At 37.1% G+C, this 24130-nt stretch overlaps 1 protein-coding gene and 1 long non-coding RNA gene across 10 annotated transcripts in view; one reads left to right on the top strand and one right to left on the bottom strand.

Moving 5' to 3' along the window:
- The window catches only part of LOC108449028, a 55547-nt gene that overhangs the window by 14898 nt on the left and 16519 nt on the right, over positions 1-24130 (top strand). For 2 of the 4 annotated variants that reach the window (XR_001865125.1, XR_001865127.1), the window contains one exon: positions 15024-17080. This is a non-coding gene — a long non-coding RNA (uncharacterized LOC108449028). Of the gene's footprint in view, positions 1-1774; positions 2754-15023; positions 17081-24130 lie in introns of those variants that run through there. The other 2 variants (XR_001865126.1, XR_001865128.1) reach the window with 2 other exon arrangements.
- Positions 7365-24130, bottom strand: part of RNF180 (ring finger protein 180) — a 65357-nt gene continuing 48591 nt past the window's right edge. For 2 of the 6 annotated variants that reach the window (XM_017743761.1, XM_017743752.1), the window contains exon 6: positions 7714-8133. In XM_017743761.1, the coding sequence (XP_017599250.1) occupies positions 7931-8133 (203 nt within the window). In that variant the 3' untranslated portion in view covers positions 7714-7930. Of the gene's footprint in view, positions 7533-7713; positions 8134-20702; positions 23327-24130 lie in introns of those variants that run through there. The other 4 variants (XM_017743740.1, XM_017743734.1, XM_017743729.1 and 1 more) reach the window with 4 other exon arrangements.

A 24130-nucleotide genomic window follows, 5' to 3' on the forward strand; every position in this document is an offset into this window, starting at 1 on the left:
GCTGGGAGTGGGTTTGTGATTGCTGTTACTGCCATAGTTGTTGTTGTTTTGTTTGGCTGGTTATATACATATATATAGAGAGAGAGAGTAAAGAACTGTTATTCCTATTTCCCACATCTTTGCCTAAAGGCCCTTGATTTCAAAATATAATAACTTGGAGGGAAAAGGGGTTATATCTGCCACTTCAAGGGGGGGCCTCTGCCTTCCTTAGCAGACACCTGTCTTTCAAACCAAGACAAAAAGCAAGCCCAGAGCTTTTTTTTTTCCAGTGTCAATCTGATGACTTGTCCAGAAGCATTCCTCTGATCAAATTTGTCGGTTCATTTGGTACATTTTCTGCAGTGTTCATCAGAGATGAAGTTTGTCCTGTAGGATTTGCCTGTAATAAAGTAATTTTAGTGAAACCAAACTATGGGACTATACATACCCTCAGTCTTCTTTTAGGAACTTTTTAAAGTAATAAAAAAACTGTAAAAATATGATTAAGTGAAAAGTTAAATGTCCTCAATTATACATTATTACATTTCATGGTTAACCTTCCACAGTGTAACAGTGGAAAGTACTTTCAAATAAAGACACATTTTAGTGCCTTACCAGAAACGTAGAAATATTTCAACCAAAGAAGATATTTGCTGGAAAATTAAATAGATGATTATTATTTTTAACTCAGTAATTTTATTAAGCTAATATTGACAGTATTTATTTTCCAGGATTACATCACAGCAACAAAGAAATCCTAATACATTTAATAATAATAATACATTTAATAATAATTAACCTTATTCTGGAGGTTTAGTTTACTTTCAGTCATAGAGGAATCAAATATAAGTAAATATAAAATGTGAACTTCCTTTCACAAGAAATTCTCAAAACTACAGAAATGCCATCAGAACATGTTTTACAGTAATAGAAAAAGTTTGTAAGACACAAATTCAGTTGCAGGTGTATATGAGAAACTAGATTTTACAGTGATGACTCTTATTGATTCTGCTGGGATCCAGATCACTGCTGAAGTCCATCTTAAATATATTTAAGGCCTTGGATCCCAGTATAAGAAATCCTAAAAAACCCATTTTGGAGAAATGTGATCTTCAGTTCTGCATCAAGTCACTTTAGAAGGAAGGTCTCACATTGAGAATGACAAACTGAGGCAGCCAAAATTAGGAGGTAATGTTTGAAATTTGAATTCAAACCCTTACCTGTAAAAAATTAGATTTTAAGCTTTAAAATTTAAATAATAATAAAAAGTTTAGCTATAAAGTCAGCATATCGATTTCTGACAGTAAGATGACTCATACTGAAATAATACAACTAAACTTTCTGTGATTCTTTCCTTAGTACTTTTCTGAGTACTGCAGACAACTGCAACAACCAGATTTCAAGAAGTAGGAAGAAAAATAACCCCTTAAAGATTGAACTGTTACCAAAGAGAGACTGGTTGTATTGACTCAAGATAACAGTGAAAGAAAAGAAAATTAATTATTCTAGACAGAGAATTACAGATATGTACAGAAAAGAACAGAAATGAACAAAAATGTAGGCCAAGTTCTTCCAGCATTGTACTGCCTTTTGTTATTAAGGGAAAACATGATGTTCTCCTCAGATATTTCTGTTTTATTTACCCATTACTGAGGAATCACTTATTCTAGTCCTCAACCAGTCAATTGTGTGTCGACTCACAGAATTACTCATATGAGAGAAACTTCATTTCCTTAATCATCTTAGTAGTCCTTTGCTGACATCTCACTAATAGCTCTGTATCTCTTCTGCACAGGGCAGACCAGAACTGGACACAGCACCCCAGAGATGGCCTCATCAGTGCTGAGCAGAGTGGCAGGATCATCTCCTGTGACCTGCTGGCCACACTGCCTAATGCAGCTGAGGACACCATTAGCCTTCTTGACATAAGGATGCACTGCTGGCTCATACTCAATTTGAAGTCTTCCAGGACCCCCAGGTTCTTTTCTGTAGAGCTGCTTTCCAGCTGGGTGACCTCCTGCATGTATTGAGGCATGGGGGGGCTGTTCCCAGGTGCAAGACTTTGCACTTCTCCTTGTTGAACAGCACGATGTTCCTTTCAGTCCATTTCTCCAGCCAGTCAGAGTTCCACTGGACAGCAGCACAACCCTCTGGTGTATTACCCACTTCTTCCTGTTTTGTCCTCTGCAGCTTGCTGAGGGTATGCTCTGCTCCAAAATCCAGGTCATTAATGAAGATGATTAACAGGATAGGACCCAGGTTTTTTCTCTGGGATACACCCCTAGCTACTTGCCTCCAGGCAGACTTTGTGCCCCTAATCAAAGCACTCTGAGCTTGGCTGTTCAGCCAGTTTTAAATCCACCTCACTGTTTGTTAAAGATCCTATTACTGAGAGAAGCCTTGGTCTGAACTAAGGTGCAAATGAGACCATATGCCAAAGTCAATAGTATGGATTTTATTTAACAATAAAATGAGTGTGAAAGAGAAAGAGGGAGAGAGAGAGAGAGAGAGAAGGAGTGAAAGAAATAGAGAGCAGAAGATAGTCACCACCCGTGGTCCTTCTGGTCCTTCTTTACCTGGGGGTTCTTGGTGGTATGGGTTTTGAGGTCATTCAAAGCTTTTCACTATTTATACATTTTTGTAAGCAAAGGAATTAATGGTCATTGGCTACACAGTTCTCTTATTCTATTGGCTAAATGATTCCCTCACTTCTAATGATAATTAGTGCCATGCTCAGTCTTCTTCTGGGTTGTGAGTCAGTGGCTGCAATCTCCCCTGCAAGAATTACCTTTTACCCAGTCTGAGCTGACTTCAGCACAGCTGGTGAGTTGGCTTTCCTTGTGGCCCATAAATTCAGCCATTATCACTCATTCATTCTTCTTCCCCAGCTTTGTTTACCTCCCCCTAGGCCTGAGATAACAGACAATAGTACCACCTTTATCTTGTCTCAAGTATTCCTCATGGTGGCTCAGTTCACAGTCCAAGTTTCAGGTATCCACAGAGGCATATTTGGGGGAAGGGGCCTCTGGTGGCTGAAGATGCCAGCTGTCCTATAACTTGGGGTGATCTTTGTTTGACCAGTGATATGCATATGAGCAGCTGCTTCTTTACACACTTTGTCACAGTGTGAATTTTTGTCTGGATTACCCGGGATGTGCTAGCCAGACCTTGCAGGCTTGGAGTTACGCCATCCTGTCACTCCATTCTGTGCTTATCTCATGACAAAGTCTTTCTGTAGCAACTGCATTTGCAACAGAAAACTGTTATCTTTAAGTCCTTACACTATAACTGTCTTAGAACTTTCTGCTAAATAAAAGGCATCTCTAAGGAGAGCTTCATGTCTTGCTCCAGATCCAGAGCAATCCACATCGTATTTTTCCTCCTTCCTCACAGCATCTGCCTGGGTGTGGGGCTGAACATCAGCACATGCTCTTGATGTCCTACCTTTCTTTTCTGTTCATCTGTGACCTGGAATTCCCTAGAGGAAAGTGTGCATCTCATGATGTTGTCAGGATTGCAAAGAACAAAAGACGCTGAAAACACATCCACAAAAGCAACACTACACACTGTCAAGACAGTTACTTGTCAGATGATAGCTAAAGTAGTTACTCTTACTCCCAGACTTTCACATTATCAGCAATAATTTTCTCTAAAAATGACAAAACATACCTAAACTCTGGTTCTTCCTTCTTTTCCAACTCAGTATCAGTAATTGAGGCTGTTGTTGATGTGATAAAACCACGAGGTGTGTATGTAGAATACTGGAAAAAGCTTAACTTGGATCTGAGCTTCTGTAGGCAGGGCAAACAGCCATGAAAGACTCTGCTGTGCTTCAGAGCAGCTACTCCCGGAGCAGCTATTGTTTGGGATTTTTTTTAGAACTGTCTCATGGGAGAAGTAAAATGACTGAACCTTTGGCAGGTAGGGGAGCTACAAACATACCCACTGCTAGGCAAAAAACCTCACACACTTCTGAGTATGCATGAAGTTCCTTTGCCTGTAAAAGTTAGTCTTGTTCTGGATTTCTGCTGTCTTCAACAGCTAAATGGTCTTGACTAACAGCACCAGTACTGACTATTCGCCATCATCAGAATGTGTTAAGATCCAGACCATACCTCCAGATGATTTCTGACAAGAGCTGACTGCTGCCTGGAAAGTACTGAAACAAAAAAAAAGGCTGCTAAGTATGAAAAGAGGTAATCCCCGTAGTGAAAAATTCAGCAAACCTTAGCTGCACCCATAAAAGAGATATCAAAGAAGACAATGATTGAAAAAAAATTTTAATTCCACCAAGCAAAATTGTGAAATGGCTGCAAAATAATCAAAACAACTAAATTTTATTGTAAACATTTTAATACTAAGGTAGTTAAGAAATACAAGCTTGCTGATCAGTACAAATTTAACCAGAAAATAGCCTACAAAGGACCTCTTCTGGCTCCAAGAGATATCAACAGCATTACAGCAAACTTCAAATTGGAGCCTTTGAATTGTAACTGCATTTTTACAAAGCTATGTATCTCAAAAAAACCCAATACATGACAAAAAAAGTGCATCTCCACTCTATACCTTTTAGGTGTTTTCCAGTAGCGGATGTCTCGCAGATCTTCATCATGTACATTTTTAATAATTTTAAAATAATTTTCCTCTGGAATTAATAACAACCAGTAAAACAATATTGCTCAAGAAACAGTTTATTGTTTAGGCCTTGAAGAAAGGTAGAATTAAACAATTAGAAATGTCCTACAAAATTGTGAGACCTACTAACTTTAGAAAAATGTTGCACTCTCAGCCATCAATTCTTATCAAAAATGTACAGAAGGGGCCAATTTAGATTGGATTTCTCCTCTTCTTTGTTGCCCTTTTTCAAATAAAACCACAGAAACATGTTACTACTGTATCCTGCAGCCGTAGGGAGGAGGAGAGAAGATCCAGCAGGCAGGAATTGTGCAGCAAGATTGATTTATTTAATTATTTTACAAACTCTTTTATAGACTTTTTTCTTCATAGTCTAATTGGACAAAGGATCAGCCACCCCCTGGGTTGACTGGCTAAAATCCTAAAACATCCATTGTCAAAATATTTTCCTACTGTACCATAAACAAAGCTCTGCAAGGTCGCAGGTGTTCATAGTTTATAGAACTCTGCAAATATCTTTGTGAGAGAGAAAAGTATCCCACGGGACTAGAAAGAAGCAGGAGAATTTCTTGCTGACAGCATTTTTGTATCCACAACATGTTATTAAAAATGATGAAACTTTTTCTTATATAACTAGTTAGCACCTATATTACATTTCCTATGTCTCAATATATTTTTGAATATTTACTGAAGGATATTGCTTTATCAGACATCTCAGTTAAAAAAATTTAAATAACATTACTGGAATTTTAGACTATGTCACTTGAGTTAAAGTAATTTTTCATGACATTTTTTTATTTTTGTTTTTTTATGAGATCAAAAGGTAGAAGCAGTTTTGTCTTAACAGGTGAATTGGTCCCTCCCTTTGCTGAGATATGAACAGTAATTTCATAAGTTTAGAGTGGCAAACAAAAATTGCAGTTAGAATGCCAGTCTTGGCATATATGAGAGAAATGCTTAAAGTTACTGATAATATTTTAGCATACACACCCACACATCTGCATGTACCAAACAGGAGCCTATGACATATGAGGAGCCCCCAGATTCTAAAAGACTAGCTTTTAAAAGACTTTCACCAAATGATTTATTACAGCTTTAAACCTTTTAAAACATTATGCCTACTGCCACTAATAATAGAGCCAGTCACTTTTAGGTAGAGACAAAGTAACTAAGTGGATTATTATTACAAAAATGCATTTTTGTCACAAACACAACTATGTGGTGATGGTGAATTTCAGTTTTCACATCTCTTTAAATTTGCATCTATTAAAAAAGGTGGCAAAGTTTATTTAGTCTAACCAGTGTAGTTACACTTGTAATTTTAAATTCTACTCTTATATTCTTGAAAAGATTGTTTTATGCAGCCTGTAAGAAAACTAAGTATTAGTAGTTGATTTACTGCTGGTTTTCAGATTAAGTGAAAGTTTCTGGTCCTGATCCCTTCACAGCCTGTAAGAGGTTGACCATGCTGGAGCTGCTTCAGTAAAGGAATATAAGCTCATGCTTAATAAAACTCTGATTTCATTCCATCACATTTGGCAGATGGCACCTTCCACAACACATTTCTCCTTGTTCTCTGCTAGAACAGGGGAGTACACCACCTACTGAAAAACCACAGGTCTCCCACACAAATTCTGATACTAGAGGGACAATATACCTACACTCCCATGCCTTTCTAGATGAAAGTACAGTGTACTTTGAAGAGTCATGCCATTAGAAATAAAAACTTCTTTGTACCTTCCTGACAAGTAAGGCCCTAAAGTATCTTGTGCCATTCTTCAGTACCTGATTCCCACATTAGTTTCTAGTATCTTTTTCTATAATTTAATAGATGCTCTTTCACTTTCACTTGAAAATACCATGTAAAGCAGCAAGTCTGGAATGATTGTTGAACTGGCTGCAGTTTGGTACTGTAAGTCATCAATCTATATACAGAATAACTATAAAGTGCTTTAGAATTGTTTCACAAGAAAGGTGCAAATAAATACTGTGCCCTCTTATGTACTCTCCCATGAGACATGAAGTCCTGGAGAGCCCACACTTAAAGAGTATCCTCAATTATTACAGCAATTTAATAATGATACTGATTTACATTGGAGAATACTTCTATTGCCAGTATTTATTTGGGTCAGTGTCTCACAGCATCACAGCCAGCAGGCCTACTGCTTGCCCTCCATTAGCTGTCTTGCTGAATCCAAACACACTCACCTGGATGGGTAAAAAAGGCACAGTGCTACACTGGAAATCTGCACAAAAATGGTCCTCTTATTGTGCAGAACTTATGGTTGTTAGTTGATTCCTTTTGATGGCTATTTGCTGAAAAGATGAACTGGCAGCACACTGCAGTATAATTTTTCTTTTTGGTCAATAGGTTCAAAATGTCCACAGTGGAATGCTGACAGGTCTATCAGTTGTCAAAATTTTTCAGGATTTGGATCAAGCCACTGAAATAGCTCTGATGAATGTCTATATAATGCATGGTGCAGCACTGCTCCTGCTCCCAAAAGATCTGAGTAAAAATGGGAAGCCTCTTTATTGCTTTTATGTATGATGAATTGAAGCACCAGTGAGTGAGCAAAGTGTGTCAACAGGAGTCAAACCCCAAAATGATTCTATGGATGACATTCTGTTGTGGTACACAGACCTCCCCTAAAAACTGAGAGTACTTCTACAGAGTAATCACTTTATAAATTAGAGGTAAATTATTTTCCCATCAAAATCTCCCAAAGGCAAAACTCCACTGAATGAAGTATGATACAGATTTCACAGTATATTTGTAACCAAACTCAAGTACTTTGTCACATATAGCAGAAGAATCAAATAGCTTCACAGCATGCTTGATGCAGTCTATTACAATTCTGAATGACAAAAATGCAGTGTCAAACATTTTACCTTTTTAAATATTTTTCTATTCACATTTCTGTGGTAGTGTGTCAACAGGAGTCAAACCCCAAAATGATTCTATGGATGACATTCTGTTGTGGTACACAGACCTCCCCTAAAAACTGAGAGTACTTCTACAGAGTAATCACTTTATAAATTAGAGGTAAATTATTTTCCCATCAAAATCTCCCAAAGGCAAAACTCCACTGAATGAAGTATGATACAGATTTCACAGTATATTTGTAACCAAACTCAAGTACTTTGTCACATATAGCAGAAGAATCAAATAGCTTCACAGCATGCTTGATGCAGTCTATTACAATTCTGAATGACAAAAATGCAGTGTCAAACATTTTACCTTTTTAAATATTTTTCTATTCACATTTCTGTGGTTCACATGGCTGTCATTTTCCTTAACTGTTATTTCTACAGCCTAAAGAGGGAAAAAGAAATAACAAAGAAAACAGAAAACAATAAATCCTATAATCCAGTTGACTGAATAAATGTAGATTATCACCATGTCCATATCAAACCACCATCCACAGCTATCATCCTCGAAGTCCATATAGTCCATCCTGTGAGCAGCATGTGGGAAATGCCTCCTTGTTACAGTATTTGAGTGCCTTTGAAAACCTGCTGAAAAACAGACTAGGAGATAAAAATCTTTTTAAAAGAAACCAGATTGACTAGCAAAAAAAAGTTAACACTCCTTCCCCCAGTTATCAAAAAGACAAATAGAAGCAGGAAATCTCACACCTCACAGCTAAGTTTCATCACTTTGTCGGACAAGAAGCTATCTGTGGAATTGATTTTGTAAGACTTAAAAAGTAACTCTGTGTTCCATGTCTAGAAAATAATATGTTTGTTTGTATTTGGAATTCTCTACTATAGTTAAGTAATGCCATCTGCTTATTTTATCGAGATCTATGAACACCTCTCTTTTGGTGCCTTCTTTCACTGACTTTGACTCAGTGATCTAGAAGTGAAAGGCTCCATACACTGTAATCAATCTCTTCAGTAGTTAATTAATCTGGATTCCCTAAGTCTACTGATCTGAATTCTTCAGTAATCAAAACATATCCAGATTTGTATATACATAGTTCAGTGGCTGAAACACATTTGAATTCCTATTTCTAGAGTCTGAGATTCTTTTTCAAAACAGTCTTCAAAATAAATTCTGCTTGCTTTAATATTATGTGCCTTATGTTTAATATAAAGCGTACCAGGTTAAAATTCAATTTTTAAATCACTGTTTGTATGCTGATAACACCTTAAAAATATATAGGCAGATGCAAACAAGTCAAGTGGAAGTAAAAATCCTGTGACTACAAGATGGCCTGAATGTGGGGTCCTGTCTTCTTCATTGTTCCCCAGACTTCTCCATGCAGCAAGAGAGGTACTGTGGAAGCACAGATCTTCCCTATGTCGAGACATGAGGTTAGAGAAGAGTCTGTGCAGCTGTGTCAGACAGTAGGTTGTGGTACAAAAAAAGCCTGGGAGCTGTGGTGTAAAGGCAGAAAATCTGTCCCATTCTGACAAAGGACAGTTGTACTCTGGATTTTCATCTGTTTTCATGTAATGTGCAATTTTTATGAATCATTCTGTGATTCTTTAATAAATTCTAATAAGAAAAATACCTTCAGATGTCTGTATCTCCAGCCAGAGTGGAAATAAGCCATGTCTCTTAGCCATCTGCAGATAAAAACTGAGAGCTGTAGAGCTCCTCAAAAACTAAACAGCAACAGGGAGTAGGGGTTTGAATTATGAAACAGAAGACCTGAGGGAGCATCAAACCCCTTCTAATGTATTTTCTCCTTCTTAAAAAATAAATCTTATCATACAGGATTTCAGTCCCCAAATAATTTATGCATGGGCATGTATTTGTGAGAATGTGTATTTTATTTAACTTCCTTGCACATGCCTGTGTTGCTATACTCTGAACAAGAACTTCTACTCAAATTACATGAATATGCATGCACAGTGCCGGCAGAGTCTGGCAGACTACTAGTGGGAACCTGTTACTAGATAACAAAAACAATGTTGTGTGCAAATCACACTTTTATATGCACCAAAGTGTGCAAACCAAAAACGATTGTCACTACAGCATCAGCAGGCACATCTGTTGTGTTTTGCAACCTTCTGCTGAAGTACTAGCAAAACACAAAATAAAACTACAAAAAAACTAAAATAGTCTCCCAATTTTATAAATTGACCTACTTTTTAAAAACTTGAGAATAGAAGGTATCAGATAGAAAATTTTACTCTAAAAATGTCCCCAAATGAATAATAATGCAAGCTACAATAACCATTTCCATTATAAGTGCTCATGTAAAATTAAATTATGTACGAACAAGTGTTCTGAGGTAATCAGATATACCAAAGTACATAACTTTGGCACAGTCTCTTCTTTCTGCAGAAGATAAGATAGATCTATTGAAAGATTGTGAGAAAAAATGCATGTACAGACGGAGACCTTCCCATATGTGCCCTTGCAGCAACTGGCAGCTTAGTGTGCTAGATCTTCGGAAGCTGTTTTCAGAACAATGTGTTAAAACAGCATTACATGTGTCTCTGCATGCTTTTGAACCAGATCTCACACTGACTCCATTTACTGCACTTTATGTCCCTTGGTGCAAGAGTTTTGGAGCAAACAAATTGTTTTCCTTTCAGGTAAAACTAGAGACATAAGATGAGCTCTAAGAGCTCAGAAGTGTTCCAGTAATACGCTTTAACCACTAATGGGCATTTAGCCCTTGGGATTGCAAGTAAGTTGCCTCACATGCAAATGTGGACATCTGACCCCACAGCACCAATTTTTGTGCTCTATTATGGCTCATATAATTGCTAATGCAAGAATGCCTCTGAGAGACCATGAATAATCTTCCCTAAAACATCTTTATGCCATTCATAATTTTACAGACCTCTTGTATCTGTCTTCTCTAATACGCTTTCCAAACAAAAGAACTTTTGAATTTCCTTTGTATGGAAAAGCTTCAATACTTCAAATTATCCTTTCCACAATATGCTTCCCCCTGCTTTATCTTTCTCTGAGATGATGTAATCTAAAATTATATGCAAAACTTGAGATGTGGGATCACCGCAAATCTAGACAACGACATAATATTTTCCATTTTGGTATGATTTTAATAATTCCTGCTTACCTTTTGACTGTGCCTATGCATGAAATGTTTTCAGAAAATTAATCCCAGTATTATCCAAATGTCTTTTTTTAAATGGCAATAGCTAATTTACAGCTCATCACAGTGCATATTATGCATTACGGAGATGGATAGCCTTTGTGGCCATGTGCTCCACCATCTGACTGTCCTCACAGTGGAAGTGTTTTCCTTACTTGCAAATCTGAACTTTTCGTATCTCCTAATGCTCATCCTCTTGCCATGCATCACTGTGAACAGCTGGTCTTTCCTCTTGGTGGTCTCCTTATTGATAAGGATGATAAGGTTGACTAGAGATCCTCCCCAAAGCCTACCCTTCCTCAGATTGAAGAAGCCAGTTCTCTCAGCCTCTGCTTTCTCGTCAGGTTCTCCAGGCCTCTGAGCGCTCTAGTCTACTGCCATCTTCCCCATACAGGGGAGGAAGACAAAACGGCAGGATTTTAGATGTGGTGTGCTGAGTAGTAGGGGATAAAAGCTCCATGTCCAGGTTTTCATACATCATACTCCTGGTCACAAAGCCCAGGATATGTTGGCCATCTTCACTGCCAGGGCACACTTCCAGCTCACACTTGCTCTCCATCAGGATGCCCAGGCTCTTTACAGAGATCTGTCCCCAGGCTGTAAGTGCCCAACCTGTCTCATTGCCAGGGGCTCTTCCTTCCCAGATGCAGGTCTCAGCATTTGTCCTTGCTGAATTTCACGAAGTCCTTCCAGCACAGTTCTGCAACTTGTCTAGGTATCTCTGAATGGCAGCCCTGTGCTAAGTCTATCAATCTGTCCTTGACTTTGCTTTTCTCTGCAGACCAGAAGAAAATGTATCCTTGCTTCCTCAAGGTCACTGATCAAGACAACTGTTAGCTGTCAAGTTCATATTTACTATCATCAGTGAAGTGAGTAATTTAATGTCACTGTAAATTTTATCAGCTATATATGTATCACTTTCCCAAATCACATATGAATGTTCTGAACTACAAAGACCGCTGTGGCATTCCAACAAGGACTCAACTTGGCTTGCTACGTGCTCTTCTACACTGTATTTTCCATCTTCTACTTGGGTCTGTTTTTCTTTTTAGGTCCCTGGCAAAAGGGTCTTTGTCTGCTGAAGCACCTGCATTTCTCCAACTTGTTGTTCTCTCTGAATAGCAGCCCCACTGAGTCTACCAATTTGTTGGCACCTGCAGACTTGATGACAGCATGGAGGAAAAAACCAAAATTTCCAAGTATTCTATAATTTTTCAAGTATAAAGGTGTTTTTATGTTCTTTTCACGAATAAGGTATCATCCCAAACTTCTTGCATAAATGCCCGCTTTCTCCCATACACACATCAAGAGGCATTATGATTCTGGTTATGCTAACATAATAGCTAAATTGCAAGATTTGCTAGTTAAGATGAGCTGTGAGATTTGTATTTCCAAGAAATAAAAATCATATATTGCCAGAGAGGTTTATGAGAGAATAGCACTTATCTTGTGTGAATGACTGCAGGCATGTCCCATTGACTCCCCATCTTGTGCCCCAAGCCTCTAACTCAGTCTCAAGTCTCCACTGAAACTCAAGTTCCCAAAGTATCCAGTTCCTTCCCCAAATCAAGGCCACAATGCAACCACCATCCTTCTCAGATCCAGACATCATTCCTTCTGCATGAAAAGCTTGAACCTCCCCACCCTCTTGCCTCAGTATTTCAGCTCCACACACCCACTGTCTCAGAAGTCTTTTTTTCTTAGAGAGAGACATACCAAATTCCAAACCCTTCTTGCTCCAGGATGCACACCAGGACCTTCAGCTTTCCTATCTTAAAACTTCTTCTATCACCTTTCAAGGCCTTTTCCACAGCAAAATCATCTTTGCAAATCTTCCTTACTATCCTGCTCTTACCTTCCTCTCACTTTCTCTCTCTTCTCTTTGCATATTTCTCTTCTCTTGCCCATCTGATTTCACCCATGGGCTCTCACTGGCTGCTAACACCTTATATCCATGTGTGACTAAACTTGCATGATAGCCTAAACATCTCTCCTTTTCTTTTCCATCCCCAAAATCCAAGACCTGCTTTCTGATAGTAGCTGGGCTTCAGAAAAACTGGATGTAAAATGGACATAATTCTTATCTGAAACCATTTTTACACTCACTATGTTGTCTGTCTTACCAGTTATAGGACTTTTGCTGGGCTTTTTGTTTAAATGTTGAGTTCTATGACAGTCTCAGAGAGGTAACTCATGTTTAAGCAGTAATCTGTGCATGCATGTCATTTATTGAACTCACTGTGCATATGATACAGGTACTTTCTGCACATGAACAAATCAGCCGCATGCGGGCAATTTAGTGAGGAACACACAGTAACTGCTTTTAAAGGTGTCAAAGAGCACTGTCTGTTTTATTAAAAGAGTCTAGGTAAGCAACTGGTTACTGTGAAAATCTGTAAAAGCCATGTCCTGAAGCCTTTCATATGGGACACAAGACATGATTCCATAAGGGATACTCCTTTCTATAAGCCAAAGTGGCTGGGAACCACTGTTACAGCTAGATGTCTGTTTTGTGACTTCCATAAAGCATTTAACATGAAAAGAAGAACATGCTACAGACAATACTATGCAGAAATGCCAAAATGTGGAAGTGTCACTACTGACATACATTTCATTTGTCAAAACAAAAAGCTTGTAAAAACTTCAGTCCTACAAAATCAAGCACCAGGCAAACAATGCTTCTTGCTGTCTGGTATCAGCAAAACTATTGGCATTTATATCTAAGAATAGTCTCCCCTCTCTTAAAACTTTATAAATCCTACATGGATCTGGGAAGAGAATATACCAAAATGAACCAAAAATATACAAAATGGAAAGAATGAAAAATCCCAACCAAAACAATTCATAGAAGTTCCTGTAACAATGACAGTTCTTAAAAATATTTATTTCATACTGCTCTAACTTCTCATATTATTTTCAAGACTATAAGTACTATTTTTTTTTTGATAGCTAATCTCAGTGTTTTTCTACAGAGAGATGTAAACAAAATAAGCCCAGAATGTAAGGTTGTTAACTACACATCAATACATAAAAGCCACTTGAATTTAGCATTTCTTTGGGTCATTTATGGTCAGTCCCTGAAATTAACATCTCTCAGGCCTTTAGAACAGAGTGGAGGCAACTTGTCATTTGAAGTTTTTCCTCTGTGAAATACTGTAAATTGCATTCCATCACAATTACAATTATTTTCACTTGACAAAGAGATTTGACAGTCTTACTCTGGATAGGAAATAAATATAAGATCTTTTTCCATTCAAATACAGCTTGTCAGATTTCAGTGAAAATTTGTAAGTGAAGTTTTTGCACATTCCTACTATTAGTCTGAATTCTAAGAAAAAAAATAGTACCTCTCCAGCAGTTAACAATTATGTTCAGAATACTAAGCAAATAAATAAAAAATCTGAAGACAGTTACCTCTTGCTATTTTATAGCTGAATAATTCAGCTTTTACCAGTTAAAATACAACCCATGAAGTTAGCTTGTATATATAGACAAATAAGCAGATTGTTAGAGAAGAAAATGAGGAAGTTTAAAAATTAATAACAAAACCAATAAAGCCACATTAAATGCATGCATACACATTTTACATTGGATATTCTGCATAACTAGAATTTTCACTCATTTATTAAATAAGAAGTGTATTTACCAATTTTATGAGTATTATTCAATGACTACTATGTCCAGACCCTCTCAAAATTCACAGAAAAAGTAGAACTCCTAATTTCTGTCTTGGGATGCTTATTTTCCTGAAAATAAAGGAATCAAGAAACAAGAGGACTGTGGGAGGGCATAATGAGCTTAGAAAGCATGCTCAGTCTGTGATTATTATCACAGAAAACATAATCATCTGTGATTATTCTATAATTATCAATACTCACAAATAGAAGCCACTTGGCTAGCTTAACTGCTAGGATATATACTAAAATGGGAGTAATTAATCCACATGTCACAGTGTAAAAATCACTTGACTTTGGAAGACTTGAAGGAATTTTGGAAGCTAGTCAGCAAGCAGATCTTTTTTTTAAGTAACTAGGTGAATTACCTGTTTGCTTTTTCTTTCTTCCCCTAAACACACAAAGTACCAGTCAGGATATTATGTAACAGCTGAGGACTGATATCAAGGAATGAAGCTGCATGGTCCCATGCATGTCACAGAGATCTAAATGCATAGGTTGCATACATTCTAGACCATAAAATGTCTTCCTTTGATTTTAAAGGTAAGTTTTGTACATGTATATTGATGACATAAAAATGACAGTTATGGTAATTTTTATATATTTGCCTTTAAGACGGGGAGTAGTAATCACTTTTGTTCGCATTTTTTTGTAGATAAATTGTATCTTAACAGTGAACTTAATTTGTGGACAACTTCTCTCTTTGCCATGACAGTGCAGACAGTGAAAACCAAGGAATCTCAAACAGCAACTTAAGGTATTTAACTTTCTGTAGTATGTGCATCAATAATCTATATGAAAAAATAATTTTGAAAAGTATTCAGCATATTGTAAATCAGTGAATTTTTGTCTTATTTTTAATCTATTTTCTATTTCTTTTATCATCATTCATCTCTCTCTGCTGTTCCTACATTTTACCACTGAACATTTCTATGTCACCTCAGATAACCAAATACTGTATTTCAGCTGATAGCAACTCTTGCTAAGTTATCATCACAAAAGCCTTTACCCATTTGTCTCATACAGCTGTAATGGCATCACCTCCCTCTAGTTTCATTCTTCCCTACAGCTCCTCCCTCCCTAACTACTTACAGCCTTGGGCTCTGTACAGACTGCTACCTCACAATATGTAGAGGGGCAAAACTATTGATATTTACAGGCAGACAATATAATAAGAGATGACTGAATAAGTATAAAATAGCATTAAAAATATGTCATATCCCTTCTTGTCTTTACTGTGAACGCTACTTGGCATGCTGCTTAATTCCCTCTAGATTCTTATTTTGTGACCTGCATGATTGCTGTCTTTTTTCAAAAAATAATATTAACTCAATACTAATGATGATTTAACAAAAACTTCACAGAGTTTTGTTATAAACTGCTGTTACAATCCTTTTAGTGCTTAAGGCTTTAACGTTTGAAGCCAATTTTAGTGAAATATCATAAGATAACAGTAATGCAAATAATTTCTTAAAAATAAATTCATGCATTGGCCCAACTTCTCTTAAGACAGGGACTGTGTGACAGCAGAGGTCAGAGGGAATACACATAATAGGCATGCCTCACCACACCCCTCCGTAAGACAAGGCTCTGAGTATTTACACAAAACATTTAGTTTATATGCAAATCTGACAACATACATCCCTTAATTTCTCCAGAGAAACTGGTGAATGGCCTACTTTGGAGCCATGCCATTGTCTTTAAACAAAGCCATGTTCAGCTTTAGCTAATGTCAATGGACAAAATTCCTATTTCTCATCTGAGCAAACAAAAGAAATATTCCTCCAGAGAATGAAAAATCCAAAGTACAAGACTGTATCTTCAGAAAGCTGGCACAGTTTTTCTGAACTGAAAGTTTTCTGATGCTGACAGTAGTCAACCAATTTTTAGGAAGCTAGCCAAGGTTTCACAGAAAGAGCTGTCTAAAAAGCCTTCATAGATGCTCAACAGAAAATCGAAAATAAATTTTCATAAAGCAGGGTTATTTAAAAAGTTAATAAGAAAGAAGCTGTTTGAAATAAAAAGAAAATGCTTATGAACTGTTAAAAATTCCTTCCTTTAATCCTTGACTAGATGTGTAATAGTTGTTATCTCTGATTTTTTTCTGATGCCATTTCAAACATTCAACTTTATCTACTCAGCAAGGATATTCACCAAAGCTCCTGAATTTATTCTGCTGTTTGCTCATCTCTGGCTTCTTTGAAAAGGCATGCTTAGGCTGGCACTGGACTAATTAAAATATGATCACCTTTTCTTGCTTATTGTTCTCACACATCACCTTGAGTGCTTCCATGGCTCCTCTTTTGTCCTTCATCAAATTAAAATGTCAGCTTTCGTTTTCACTTTAAAGAGTCTCCACAATTCCGTATTGCCTAGAAAATGTTGCCGAACTTTTTACAATTATGCTGTGCAAGCACCATATTCTTCCAAAAATCTTGTCAGGTTTCTGCCCAATAAATGCTCCAGGATCAAAATGAACTTGTGTTTATGTCCAAATTTGGAATGGGCACAGACCTATCTGTCACTGGTACAGGTGTATGAAGTAGTAATCACAGGCATGCTAGGTAGGAAAAACACTGTACATGGCTGTCCTGCTTTCTTCTCTGTCAACTCATTGACAGCAATGAAGCCAACCATCTACCATCTGTGGAAGGTATCTTTTCAGCTTTTTACCGGCTAGCGCTTGTAGTTCAATGCCTTAGAAAGCCTTGAGCAGCCCAGAGAGGTAGCACGGGCAATCTGGCACTTTAGTAGCTCTAAAATCAGTACCTGAATCAGCTGCAGAGCAAATACCATCAGCAGAAGCAAAGAGGGAGAAATACAGCTCCCTGCTCGCTCAATTCCCTGCAGTTAGAAGCTTTCAAATGAGACAGACAACCAGAGATGTTCACAGGAAAGTCGCTGAGCTGAGAGAGAGGGCAGAGCCTCCCCTCGACCATCTTTTATTCGGAGAAGGGGAAAGGGAAGGACTGGGGGGCAGACCCGGGGTGAGCGGCCAATCAGACACTGCTGAAGAGTCTGAGTTACATTTGGTTTTGCCCACGCTTGGAACAAAGGAGCTCCAAGCACATGGGCAGGAGCACATGTCTTTGGGAGGGGGAAGGGAAGCTCAGAGCAGGCAGCAACAACCATCTAGATGGTAGATGGTAAAAATATAAAATTGTTATTTTTATAGCAAACAAAGTTTCTCTGAGGTATCAAATCAAAGGACTGAAAACCAAGAAAACTTTCAAGATAAGATATTTACACCAGCAGCGTTGAGACCCTTTAGGGGCTACATGAGTGCAAACTGCTCTCCTAGGCAGTGCATTTCAGTGCTGGGGAAGAACGTATGACATAAACTTTACTAACCATAATAGTTAACAGCTAATTAAGAATATAACCATTTTTTCCTATTCTACTTGGCATAGCTGGCAAGGATTATTCCCCATTTCCACTAAAACACATAAAAACCACTTGCTAATTCCTATGAAGAAAGAAGGCATCTTTTCTTCCACTTGTTCACAGAGACCAATCCTAACCTGATCTAATCAAAGCAGAATTTTGCACAAAACATAAATACTAAAACCAAGAGGTATTTTATGCTCTGAACAAATTCTGTGATGAAAGACTACCACTTCAAAAAACTAGTAATTCAAAGTTTACCTAGGGTGGTTAAACTAAGATTATGTATTGTTTACAATTGTCTCTAGAGAGCAAATAGTAAATATTTATGTGATCTTATTTAATTAAAAAAAAAATTCTTTTATGATGGCTTAAATAAAATTGTAATGGAAGACACCATTGTCATAAAACTGTAGAACATCTCATAAAACAGGCATACTCAGTAGTCTAAAGGTCTTCCTACCCTATCATTCTTTCTCTGACAAGTCAAACTATGAGGAATTGGTTGGCATTGAAAAAAACTTAGAACAGGGCAAGCATATTGCAATACTTTTCCCTCTCAGTCCCAGGGACTTGCAGTTCCAGGATCTCTGTAGACAAATGTGGTATCTTTGAGTTTAACAGGAACAAGAATCTGTCATTATTTAAACCCATGCTTTGGCATAATGATAATTTTATTTAATGTCTTTTTGTTCTTTTGCAGAGTTCTAGATCTTTTATTATGAGACCAGGAACAACAGCAGCCCATACACTTCTGTCCCGATTTTTGTGATCTTAATTACCACAATCATCCTCCCTCTTTTAGTAATCTCTTTCTTTGTGTGAAGCATTCTAGTCTATTTACATATTCCTCATCAGGAAACAATTGAAACCTGACTTTCTCTTTTATCTTGTCTGTACCCTTCCCGTTAACTACCTTGTTTTGCAATGAAAGGAAAACAATGTAAACATTGCTGAAGAACACTAGGTACCAAGACAGTCTCCTGCCACTCCTTGCACATCATGTTAATTTTCATTATCCCAAATATTTCAGTACTGTAAACAAATGTTACATCTTCATATCTTGTAAACAAATATGCTGGATGCTAGAAACTGTAATATAGACCCACACAGGACCCATATAATATCCCTTCAGTGAGAAAAGTTAATCATTAATTTATATTCCTTGTTTGGTATCTTTTAACTGGCTATTAATGCTTCAAATAACTTTCCCTCTTACCCTGAACACAGCTATATTTTATCAAGCATCTTTAGAAAAGGACCTTTTTAAAAGATTTTAGGAATTGTAGGCTGCAGAGTCAAAACCACAATACCTCCAACTCCCCTACAAGTTCATTTGGGTCTCTCTGTGGGACCATGGCTTTGTAAGAGGTCCCAAGATGTTCTTGGTTTGTCTCACCGACCAGTATGAACACTTGGTTACCTAAGCGGAACTAAAGATGCCAATCTAACATCCAATCAGGTCCATGTCAAACAGGGAAAGGCTATAGTATGCTTTTTTTGCCATGGCCATTCTATCCAATCCTTGGCATTGCATAATTACAGCTATCAATATTCCTGGTACACCAGTCTTACAACATCATGGTTAAATGGAAACAAGCAATCCTGATGACACATACAAATTAGCTAGAATTTGATTCCCTTCAGTGCATTGATGAACCAATAGAGACAAATCAGCAACCATAATTTTTGAGCAGTAAATTACTCTCCTACACAGGCTAGTGCTGGAGGCAATCTTTAGGAATGGAAAAAGGTTACAGAACATTCTTTTCAATCAGAGTGTGGCTCTGAAGGAGTCCCTAAAGAACAGCCACTGCAAAAAAGCTTAAAAGATAAACAAGGCTATTGATACTTGCACAATGTTTTGTACTAACACTGTTGGCAAAATAACAGGGACAAGTGGCAGCTCTGAAGCTGAAGCTTAAGATATCTCTGTGGCAATGACTTTTTTATTTTAGTTTCCCGTCCATTTTATTTTCCTTCCAGATTGACTTCTACTTGGTGAGGTGCAGAAGGAGAGGCATAAAGGCTAGCTAGAGCACAGCTAGGAGGAGGCACCAGCTGGAACTGAAAGAACTTGTGGGCAAGAAAAATGGGTGCAAGAGTTAGGTCCAAGTGCTGAAAAATCAGCAAAATAACAAAGTTGCCATCAGTGGAGCTGACCAAAGACACTCAACCAGCAGGGCTTGGATTCTGTCTTTCTGTATTAGTGTACTATAAGCCTAACAGACGTTCTGAGACAACACTTTCCAGTAAAGTCTCTTTTTTCGGCAGAAAATTCACTTTCTGTGAAGACTGTAGATTGCAAATGCATTTGTGAGAAATAGACATGTGCAAATTAACTTTTTGTGATTTCACAAGCTCTACTGAAGAATCTTATGAGGAGACACCTGAGAGAGCTGGGCCTGTGGAGTCTAGACAAAAGAAGACAGAGAGAAAAGCTCAATAACACATAAATATCTCGAAGGCAGCTGCCAAGAGGATGGTGCCAGACTCTGTTCAGTGGTGTTCAGAGAACAGGAAAGGGGCAATGGCCATAAACTAAAACACAAAAGTTCCGCCTCAACATGAGGAAGAATTTCTTTACCTTGAGGGCTGCAGAGCTGCCCAGGGAGGTTGTGGAGTCTCCCTCTCCAGAGACATTAAAAACCCACCCGGATGAGTTCCTGTCTCACCTGCTCTGGGTGACCCTGATGGGATGGAATAGTAGAATTTGGGAAAAATAGCCCAAAATAAGGATTATTCTGGGATCCTTCTTATATGCCAGCAGTACTCTTTATAGCTAAAATTAAATGCTGCACCTTCTATTTTCAGTAACACCTGTCTTGTTTTCTTCTCAGTAGATCACAGTATCTGAACTTGAAAACTAGTATTACTTTTTTTGGTTATTTTTAAAAAAAGGAAATATGAACTTAAAACCTGTAAATTTTCTCAGTTTTTAACATCCTGCTTTTGTTGCCTATCAAACTGAAATAACGATAACAAGGATCTTGAATCAAGAAAGTAAATTTTAGTGTTGTACCCCTATTTTAAAGACAGAGGTATTTAAAAATGTACCAACAGGTATTATCAAAAGCTTTCTCTAAAGGAAATTGTTCACCATTTTCTCTAGAGAATGATTACACAAAAGGACATGGCAGATGTAACCTACTGAGATGGTGGTAATTTCCACTACACACTCTGTTGTGTAGTCCTTGACTGATGTAGAAGTCAATCTTTTTATTAAGTACCTAAAGAGATGAGTTCAGGAAAAAATCTGCACAGATTTCATGGTATGCAACACTGGAGGAATGTTTTCTAGAGTAAACATTTGAAAAGATAGAAATAAATATTCTATTTTTAACTAGACTTTCAATTTAACTGCCATATTTTAAATAAAAACGTTAGCAAAAGTAACACTTGGAGGGAATTTCCTATTAGCCTAGGAATAATTATGATTTCAAACAGTCACCAAGGGTTGTAACTCAGAGGTTTCATAATCCCCTTCTCCCGCTCTGAACACCCACCTCTACTTTTCCGGAGCCATCTCTACAACCTTACTCTGTATGCAGGCAGCCAGCACCCATCTACAATGCTACCATCACTTTATCCTCTATCTCTTCAATGCATTTCTATCTCAGATTTATGCAAAAACTTTTGAAATAACACTTTTAGGCCCAGTGCACTGTCTCAGTCATTTTTAATTTCCGCACTTGATTACACAAAAGTCACTGTCAAATTAACTATCATATTTGCAATTTAAATTATCCTAATCACTTCTTTTAGCTCACATTCCTGTATCAAATTACTTTTGGAGACTTACCCTTAGTTGGTGAACTTTCTGTGACTGTACAGTGCTTACAGAATGCAATTCCACTTTAATGGCATATAAAGGCCACCTGTTATTAAACTATGAATATATGATAATAGGATCCAATTAAGTTTTGCTATTTAACTCTCCTGTTCAAACTACACTATTTATCAGTTTTAAAATCAATTTAAGGAAACCACTAATTGACATGTTATTTCTACTGTGCAATTACATTTTTTTGAAGTTGCCACAACTCAAAAGAATAAATAATATAATTTTTGTTTATCTCATATGAAACAGAAGACATTTTAGAGAAATATTTAAAATTAGCTTGTTAACTTTTCCATGTATTAAAAATCTGAATAGGAAAAGAAAAATTGGTTTCCTTCTTGAATAGCATTTCCATTTTATCATTAACCTATCCTTGACCAAACAGAGCATACCATATAGCGAGTGATACTATAAGCAATGTTTATGAAACAAATGGGAACTCTGTTGATTATTTTATTGGAAAAAAATACAGTACAATACAAGGGCAAACTACTCTGGAGGAATTTTCATCAGCTTAAAGCCCAAGAGTGCTTGCAGTGCTGAGGTTTTTTCATTTTGTATAAGAACTCAAAAGTTATGGTAGGTTGTATGATTAGTTAAAGATAATTCTACATTCCTCATGGAAAATCTGATATGAAAGAAGACTTACATGTAGATTACCAACTATATTTGGCTTAGTGAATCAGTTCAGGAAAAAAAGTAAGGAAGAAGAGAAAGTGCTTGATTTTATCTAGCAGCCCTGCAATGTTCAGAAAGTCTAAATTAGTTACACTGATAAATCTTGTATATGATCTAGACTTCCTAACAGCAATCTTTCTCTCCTCATATCCTGATCTAGTTCTGAGGTCTGATCTTATCTAGCATCTCTAAAGAGTGATTTACTGTTCAAGGTTTACTATTTTTATATCTGTAGCATTAAAACGATATTGTGGAAGAGGTTTTGTCACAATGAAAGCTGGAATCATACAAAAAGAGCTTCTAGATTCTCAGTGAACACTGGACCTGCTGGATATGAAGGTGAAAGAGCATATGCATTTCTAACATGGCTACAGAATTTTTTCTTTGAAAATGCAGTATTGTATTGCAGTATTTGACAATGCACTCTTATACAAAGGTGGTTATTTTCACATTCAAATTTGCAAGATTTCACTGCTTTCTAGCACTGTAATCATATCCTGTTTCACTCCAGTCACTCTACTCATGTACTCACCATATTCCTCTTCCCATTCCTTATTTTTGACTTCTGAAATTCTAATATCTTATTAGGCTATTACCTTCTGAATTAAAAAAAAAAATTAATCTAAGTACTCACTTTACCCCTTCAGCTCTCAGTGGTATCAGGGTTTTGCATTTGCAATGGAATCTAATACAGTGTCAGAAGACTTTTGCTGCCACTATTCTCAGTCTTTTATGCCTGTTAAGTCCCTAGGAGCCTCCTGAGGCAGAGAACACAAGCAATTATGAAAACAAAATATGGAACTTTAGGTGCTGCCAAGCACGATTTAGATATGAGCCCAAATAAGCAGTCCAGGAAGAAGTACTATATCTTTGCTTGTTGAATGCACACAAACCTGGAGTAGTTTCTATTGATATAGAAAGTCAGAAGAGAGAGACATGGCAGCAACACTTTTATTAGGAATGCAAAAACAAAGTTTCAGGCAGCTTTGTGGTTTGGGTGTCCTATTAAGTAGGTCCAATCATGCTTCCATTTAGTGTGGGACTTCTAGGCTACCCTGTGGAAACACGTAATTTCAGCATTTGAAATTACCTTTGTTGAACAATATGCCAAATTTTTAGGTACCACAATAGTGAAACTGTATGACCTCTCCAGGTCCTTCTTTTATTTCTAATTATTTATGCTTTGTACAATGCTTAGCATTGTGGCCCTTCATATTTATGAAAGGCATAATTTATATAATACTACAGAACATAAAGGAACTATGTCACATACATAACATATATTAAAATAAACCAATAAGCCAGCATTAACACCCATACTACATTAACTCCTGTTAGAGAAAATAAATAGTCATCTTAGTTTGTCCTGCCAACACCTTCCTCTCTGAGTAATACCAAAGACTCTACCAGACCTCAAACTTCTCAGCTTTGCTATTTTTCATAGCCACGAACATGTCTTGATATTCTCAGTATCAAATCTTGACCTTACATGACATAGTTTTATAAGTGGAGTACCAGAATTTACCAAATTTCACCTTTACAAAGGCCTGGGTAGACTTATAAAATGAATATAAAATGGATGTCCCATTTTATTTTTTCCACATACTTTTAAAAGCTATCTATTCTTACAAACAGAAAAAGTGTATCTGCTAGCCAGACTCAGCACTATAAAAAGTATATACAAGTAACTATATAAGTAAATGTACATGAGGCCTGGTGAAGAAAGGCCATTAGACTGAAAACAGGGAAATATGGGTAAACAATGAATCCTGCATTTAAGTGGTCTAACTTAAATGCTGTTTAGTTAACAATCAGATAATCATGAAAATGTTTAAGTGTTAAAGTAGCAATAAGACGAT

This window comes from Corvus brachyrhynchos, unplaced genomic scaffold (assembly GCF_000691975.1).
Source record: "Corvus brachyrhynchos isolate BGI_N302 unplaced genomic scaffold, ASM69197v1 scaffold310, whole genome shotgun sequence".
NCBI lineage: Eukaryota > Metazoa > Chordata > Aves > Passeriformes > Corvidae > Corvus > Corvus brachyrhynchos.